Below are 8,712 nucleotides of genomic sequence, written 5' to 3'. Positions count from 1 at the left end.
ACCGCTCAGCCACAACGGCCGGCCATGAGGGAGCAGTTAGATGATTTGCCAAAAACAAAGTTGAGTCTAGTATTCAGAAAAATCTTGATATTGAGGAATCTGACATCTGTAGAGTTACCATTCTGAGTGAATACAAAGTTTGATCCACTGGTTTCTGTGGATTTCAAATGAAGCTTTAGCATCTACAACAGCATTCTATCTCCTAATAGAAACAGAATTGTTTTTAAAAATGAAGAGATGCTTTATGTCTCACAGTACAATAGGTCCACGTTTTTTCATTGTTCTGAAGAGTCATGATTTGATGTACTTGTTTGTAACTCAATAAAGTACAAAAGAAGAAAGAGAATTTCTTGAATTCTTTGAGTCAATCATCAACTTTTTGTCTCTTTTTATTACCTAGTTTGGCACCATTTCCCAGCTGAAATTTGCACCTATAATTCCTAACCCTGGTTATTAAACTGGTACTGCACTGATAATCCAGACTCTTGGAAAAATTACACAATTTTGCATGGTACTAGTAAATATTTATTAAATTACAGTTTCATGTCTTTAGCAAAGTGACTGCAGTTAATGCCTAACATGGCAGTGATGTGTTGCATTGATGACTTTCAGAAAATAGGAACACCTCCACTGACAGCTCACATGATACCATCAGGAACATTGGAAACTTCCATCCTCTAAAAATTGAATCACAATTATCATCAGAAGTTTCAAATTGTCTAACAAAAATGTGTGTGCCCGCACGCACACACGCACACACCCACACCCGCACACGCACACACCCACACACGCACACTGCTGCAAGCTTGACAAGCAGTTTTGAGAGTTATTACTAGTCTTCTTCTTATTGGATGATAATTCATTCCTAAGGTAACAAGTTACAATGAACTTGAATTGACAAATAGCATTGTGCTTACTACAATAATTTCTCAACAGCACAGATGAACTGTACAGAAGGAACAAGAAAAGCAATAGCTTCTAAAAAAGGGCATAAAACTGATGAAAAGCTGAACTATCAACAAAAGCACAAAAATTGTTAAATACAGACTACCAATGGTTAGCCACATTCAGATGGTGCATTAAAGAAAGTAGAGGGTTTTTGAAAGAAGGGATGGAAGAATGAGACTATGAAAGCTACAGTGGTCTAACACACAATTTGGTTGAATTACACGTATTGAAAACACTTGACAACATATTTCTAAACATGCAGCAGTGTCATAGTCATTCATACTGATGGTGAGATAGAGGCAGGAACTGAAACACTTTCCTGCTCAATAATCATATTACTCAGCTTTAATTTTCCAACATCTTGTACTTCCCCAAGTCATTTCACACTTGAGTGTGATTTTGGTGTATATTCTTGAGTAATACATTACTAGTAAAAATGATTATGGAGCTGGATCCCTGTGTTACAGAAACTACTGTGTGGGAAATTGTATTTTATTTTAATACAGGTGACATACTTTTATGAGAGATTCGACAACTGTTCAAATTTTTGAAATATTTATTATAACAGTCTCAGTCTGAGACTCTTATGATGAATATTTTATAAGTATTTTACTTTCTTAGCAATAATGTAATTATTGCAAATAAATAGTATTAGGGGAAAGTATTATTGTCATTATTTTGTTGAATTTGAACTGGAAGACAACACTGAACACTATTCCTGCTCAGAATGTTATATTTAGGACTATGACATGGGCAGTAATTGGTTAGAATATTGATGAAAATGGTGCCAGAGTTTTGCTAAGTACTAGTAACTGTGATATGCTAGTACCAAAGGAAACCAAAAACAAAGATCTCTCTTGAGAAAAACTGTGATACCTTTATAGATTGAAATAACAGCTCCTGGAATGTGGTAGATCAGTAAAAGATACGGGTATGCTGTTTAAAATTAATAACACATACTCCTAAATATTTTCTGTGGAAATTCATCAAAGAATGACTTTCTGTGTATTAAAGATTGAGGGATCACAACTTGTACACTTGTTATTTATATGGACTAATACAAGTTAATGATAACACAGATGTTACACAGGAGACACTCTAAAAGATCTGAGGTGCAGTAATACTTTCTTTTCAATGAAACATGAAATGTTTTCACAAAACTAATTTAAAAAATAGGACTTTCATATATTGGATGGAATGGTTCAAGACATGTGAGTAGTAAGAGAGGTGGTGGCACATTTGCACTAAATAAAGAAATAAGAAAAGCCTGCTAATAAAACGATAACCGTATAAAATGGAAGCAGTGAAAACATTTATTTACACATTTTTATAGCATGAAAGTCACTAATCTAGATAACATATTATAGGATACCATCTTGACAATTTATTGACTTTGCACACATCTTTTCTCAGGTGCTCGATCTCTTAATTTGTAATTTCTCAATATTACAGAAAATGACTTTATTGGACACACAAATTGCCAGACCCCTTTTAACCTTGGTAAATAAAATAAAGATTTTCTTTATCCTGTTCCTCTCCTCTTCCCCTTTCCTCAGCTATTTTTACTTGTTGATAACTTTGTATGCTATCAGAGTAGTTCTTTTTGTGCACTTTGTAATTATTACATTGTAATATTTTGTTTCCAATATGAATATGTATGTTGGCACGACACATATATGGTTACATATCGAGTTTGTGCTGTTTGTACATGCCTCATATCCTCTTTTAGCATGTTATGGCATTGCAATTTGAAGATGATTTGAGAAGTGCTGTTTTTATACGACTGATGTTTCTGAATATTGGCACTGCATGTTGTTTAATATACAGATTTCAGTTAATATGGTTCTCATATATTACTTTCTGTATAACATCTGTAATTCTCAGGTTTGTCGCTTAAACTGAAGTGACCTGGAGAAAGAAAAACTCTTGAGGTCTGCCTGACCTGTCTCTCCTTCCGAACCTTCCAAACTTATGCTTCTTTCTTCCCTATCAAATGAATTAATAGTTCTGAAATCTAGAAACAGAATTTTTCCTACTTTTATTGTGTATATCAGCACTACTGGAATTTTACCTCCTGAAGATAAGTTCTGACCAGCCACTCACTCTCCTTGTAATTTTAAATTACTCAAATGAATTTTCTCTCCAATTATGTAAAACATAGCCAGTCAAGACTAAAAGAGGTTACCATCATAGGAAAGTGTCATAAACTGGATCCCCCCCAAAGCAGACCCTTTGGTTTCTTGGCTCTGCATTCTCTTGTGAGACCAGGTGCAAATAGCAGTTTTGGCTTCTAACACACACTAGCAGAGTGCACGCCAACTGCTTCAGTTGTTACTTATCAGTTCTCCATTACATGTTTTGACAAGGGAAAAAGTTTTTACATTGTGCTACATTTTTCATATTTTCTAAGAATAAAGAGTAAATGGCGTATAACTTCGTGAGGTAAACATCAGTTCCATCACAGATTTAAAACTGTTCACAGGTCTCCAATGAAATTTATATTGTTGTTTAGAGGTGATGATAGAGAAGAGACTAACTCACTTCCATTTTCCTCAATATAGCTAAATTGTAAATTGTATTAAACCTACCACATATTGCATTACTGATATTCCAAAAGACAATACCCTGAGATTTAAAAATGACATCCAATTACTTTATCGCAAGAAAGTTTTTCTGTATTTCTAAAACGTGTTATTGAATTTTTTTTTTATTACATATTTCTGTCTTCAGAATTAATTTTAAAAATGGCGGCACAAGAAAAACGGAAATTGAGAAGATTGGACACACACACGTGTCTGATCTCAACAGTAATGTGGCCACCTCATCAGACTGACTGAAGCCAGTATGTTACAATTACGAAATAGGTCAGATTTTTTAATGTATATCAGGTTTAAAACTGAAAAGTGTTGGACAAAAGTAATGTTCAAACTGCAAAATATAGTGAAATTTATATAAATCTTTTAATTATCGCACACTTAAAAATTATTTAACTTCCTTATGAGCAACATTGTACTCTCAGTACCAATATGCTGTGGGATTGTGCCACCTTTGCTTTCACAGCCTCAAATCCACCACCAAAAAACTTATAGATTTCGTTGTTGTTCCAAGAATGCTATAAGCACATAGGTATGTGGTCAGAATGCTAGAGAAACTGGAACTAGATTGAAGAAAAGAAGAGAAGGACAAGTCATTCATTACATACTGGTGAAAAATATGAAGTACAAGAATGCTGAAAGAAATCTAAGTAATTAAAAATGTTGAAGAAGAAACATAGTGATTACAGAGCCCACCCAGTATGTTGACATTTAGAGAGAGAGAGAGAGAGAGAGAGAGAGAGAGAGAGAGAGAGATTTAGCCACTAAAGATCACAAGATTACTGGAACAATTTGGTTATCATTTTGTGGATGATGGGCAGTGACAAGAAATGTTGGGTTCATGAATAAGAAGAAATCTCGCTATAATTAGGCAAATTCCGTGTTTACAATAAGTGGAAACTATAGGATGATGTATAATGTGTTGAACATGTGTGCAAATTTGTCAACAATAGAATATAAGACTAAGGGAAGAAACACTTTTCTATAAAATGTAAGTCAATAAGAGATAATATGAGCATTTGAAACTAATAAACATAAAATTTAAAAATGAAGAGTGGGAATTACTCACTAAACATGGTCACATGGGAATTTTGGAACCAACTTATATTGCCTAATATGGTATGGTTACTTCTCCATAGTTCTGGACTATTATGTCATTAACATCCTCAAATCAAATAAATAAAACTTCTTTTCTGGTGTCTCAGAGAGAAAGTGGAACAAGAAGTAATTAGTTATAAGACCATGACTGTGTAATAGTAGTTACAATGAAAGATTCAATACTGAAGAGAAACAGAACTGGGTAATAAGAGACTTGTCTAATAGGAGCTTGAAAGACTCTTGGATTTAGTGAAGCCAAATCATTTTAAGTGTAATAGCAGCAGTATCACGGAATGTGAAATAAATAATTTTAGTGAGAAGATATTAATGACTATCAAGTCAGGTGTCGGGGAGAGGTGATCACAGGAATGTCAAAATAAAATTACTGGTAGTATTATTTATAGTTAAAAGTTGTGTTTCAGGATGATCAGACTATTCCCCCTTCCAGTAAAATTCATATCTCTGATAAAAATTACTGCAATCATAAACCATATTCTGTGCAATTACTATATTATTTGTAGATGATAACCTGGAACAAAGATGAACCCAATGATGCGGAGCAGACTTCTAATCTATACTCAAAACATCATGCATAAAATCCGAGATATATTTCCTGTTTGCAGCCATACCATTGCGATTGACATATGGTATTATCCAGTAACATATACAACAGAATGTCTACATGGAGAGCTCTAATAAGTTGCAAACACAATGGTAAAAAAAACTAAAGTAAAGCACATAATCCAATTTCAAGGCAGTAACTGACTAGGAAACACATCAATAATAAGCACCAATATTCAGCTTCAGTGGCCATACTAAAGTGTGACAATATGAAAAAGTTAAAATACAGTCCACATTTTTTAATACTTAAACACAATGTAAGATATTTAAAAATGACAGACCAAAAACAAACAAAAAAGGCAAGAAAAGAGAAATTGAGAATAACATTATGGAAAAGGTCTTCCAAGATCAATAGTTTTTACTGTTCCCGTTTTCTTAGAGTTTGCTTCTATGGAAAATAGTTATAGAAGCAGTTACATCCTATAATGCTACATTAAAAACTGAAAATTTTTCAACATTTTTCAAGTACAGAAATATATACAACAATTTTAATACACTGCAAGGGAGAGGGGGGGGGGGGAAAGAAAAATAAATAAAATGTGGAACAATGCTGATATACATGTAAGAGAAACAATAGGCAGCTTCTCAAATTTGTGAGAGGCATTAGTGATATAATGAGAAGTATCAAGAGTATCACACAGCATACTCTTAGATAAAAAAGTGAGTGAGGTCCTATACATAATACATGGCTCTACACAGTTAGTGGAAGTAATGAGCAAATGATGACTGCCCTGTGCACCTATCCCTCACTTCCCACATGCACAAATATACAAATAAATAACTCCCACCCTTCCTTCCTTCCTTCCTTCCTCACACACACACACACACACACACACACACACACACACACACACACACACACACACAGAGAGAGAGAGAGAGAGAGAGAGAGAGAGAGAGAGAGAGAGAGAGAAAGAGAGAGAGAGAGAAAGAGAGAGAGAGAGAGAGAGAGAGTATTTTACACTTAAGAGTTAGTCTTCTCTTTTCAAACAAATCATACCTCATATGAAGTTTATTACAGATGAATGGGGGAGGGTTAAAATATAACAATACACTTAGAGCAAAGTGTAAATGGTGGGACAGCATACCAGGGGTATTAAGAGCTGGCATAGAGTTTCTGACTTAACTAAATAAATATCACAATAAAAACTTAATTAAATAAACAAAATGATGTAACAATTTCATTTCAAGTGCTGATTGCTCTACTTCCTGTTTTTTTTCCATTTCCTTGGGCCTAGTATTACAATACAGCTTATTAAGACAGTTCAACTGAAAAGTCATTAAATAAGCTTTCATGTGCAACAGCATGCATAAACTGTGATCAGGCACTAAGAATGCAGCCTCAGTTTTCCTACTTTGGTGACATCTGGCATTTGTTGGTCACAACATGGGATACAAGCAGCATACATTACAATATCATCATTTACTATAAAAGAGAAACTTCTTCCTGCTCTGCACCACATTGTGATATGTATTCAAAATAGTTGTAGCATCATAATAAACTCAAAACTGTAATATTATTTGTGCTGCACGGGAAGCTGTAGAACCCATCAGCCACATAAATAAATGTGACGAAAAAACAGCACATACAAACAGCTGATACAACAGCATTTTATGTATGCCTAAAAATTCATATGATCTTCAGTAACCAATAAACATACTTAAACATCAAAATTAATTCAAACAATGTCACATAAAGTCTTGATTCACAGTCTCCCCAGAACATGATTGAAGAATCACTACTAAGGCACGAACAGACAGAAAACACCACCACAAGCTTCCCGTGAGTCACAACTATCAAACCATTATAGATAGTACTAGGAAGACATACACATATATTACTTCATTCCACAATACAATCACATGCTCAGTAGGTAGACATTAAATGACATGATATACCATATGTTTCATAATTTGTCATCCATTTGTCAAAATACAAAATTATTGTTTTTATGTTTTATTCTACCTCTCTTTAACAACTCCAATGAAGCAACTATAAAATTTCAACACTTCCATTATATTTTATAAAACATGTTTCACTATTCAATCTAAAATATACCTGAGGCATCATTACTTTTATAGCACATGTAGAGCTCAGCTACATAAACTGAACATTATTCTTAAATCACCTCTGAAAAAAATACATTTTTCGCTGTTATCTTTATAATCAAAACCAAAAATCAGTAATGCAACAATCTTACTTGGATTATTTAAATGCAATTACAATACACAATTATAATGCCCTATACCAATATACAATAAGTTCAGTCAATCTTCTCACAAGTGAAATCCAAAGTGCACAGCAGGGAGTACCTATAAAAGTCCCATTAGCACACTTTAAAATAGACCAGTCTTAGGATCAACTTAGTGTCATACGATATTTGTTCTTTGTGGCTCCACAGCATTTGATAGATATGTAAGGAACAGATACATCATATACATACTGACCACTTCAAAACTAAGTTCTTCATGCAGTTATGTTTGCCTCTCAATTCTGAAGTCATAATCAAACTGAAACAATGAACATTTGAATTAGTAAAACAAAACAAGAAGATAGAAATGGTATTTTTTACAACTTTTTAATAATTAAAATATATCAAACCAAATGATAACTACACAAATCTCTTAAAATCTCCACTCAATAAAGCTGTGTCTAATGAGTGAGCATTAAAGTTTTTCTAAACAAGAGTGCATTTAACAAATATCAGATATGTATAACAAGTATAGCTGAAAGTGAAATATACTGCATATATAACATTTTGTGCACTGGTTGTAAAATATTTACATCCAATACTTAAAATCTGTATAGATCCCTTATGATATAACTTCAATACTTTGTTCATTTATGCATGTAGCTGTTACATTCTGTATCTCAAATTCCTATTTTTATTGCTTATTTCCATTTTCCTTCACTACATTATTGCGAGAATACAGCTTTGTCACAACAGGTTAAGTCTGAAAAAACAAAATCCAACCACACAGCATGGGTACCCTACTGAAATTATTTGTTGAGAATATATGTTTAAGTATAAGTGATTTTTGGATAAACATTTTTTTATCCATTTCTAGTCAATTGAACCTTGCATACACTAGAATGTGAAGCACCATTCTTTGCTGCATCAGTGAATTGTCTACCTTTTGCACCATTCTTAAGACTTCCAGCATGACTCCATCAATAGCATTACGATTTTTACTCACAATATGATACACCCTTTAATGAATGCTATCCTCAAACAAAGACAGCAAACATGCTGTACACTGTCCAATTTGTCGTGCTAAGTGGCCCCTTGCTGCCTGCTTTGACAGACTGGGAAGTTATTACTGAGCTGGATATTTTGGATATTTTGGAGAGTGTGCACCTGATAGCAAATGGAGAAATCAACAGTAGATAATGATCCCTATAGCAGTGCTCTGCATCTCATTCAGAATGGAGTAATTCTCTAAATACAAT

At 33.7% G+C, this 8,712-nt stretch overlaps 1 protein-coding gene across 3 annotated transcripts in view; it reads right to left on the bottom strand.

Moving 5' to 3' along the window:
* Positions 1-217: 217 nt before the first annotated feature.
* The window catches only part of LOC126183465 (multivesicular body subunit 12A), a 60,086-nt gene continuing 51,591 nt past the window's right edge, over positions 218-8,712 (bottom strand). For 2 of the 3 annotated variants that reach the window (XM_049925466.1, XM_049925468.1), the window contains one exon: positions 218-7,772. In XM_049925466.1, the coding sequence (XP_049781423.1) occupies positions 7,737-7,772 (36 nt within the window). In that variant the 3' untranslated portion in view covers positions 218-7,736. The remainder of the gene's footprint in view (positions 7,773-8,712) is intronic. The other variant, XM_049925469.1, reaches the window with a different exon arrangement.

Source organism: Schistocerca cancellata, chromosome 4 (genome assembly GCF_023864275.1).
Source record: "Schistocerca cancellata isolate TAMUIC-IGC-003103 chromosome 4, iqSchCanc2.1, whole genome shotgun sequence".
Taxonomy (NCBI): domain Eukaryota; kingdom Metazoa; phylum Arthropoda; class Insecta; order Orthoptera; family Acrididae; genus Schistocerca; species Schistocerca cancellata.
The sequence above is the reverse complement of the archived record's forward strand: the minus strand, read 5'-3'. Positions and strand labels throughout refer to the sequence as shown.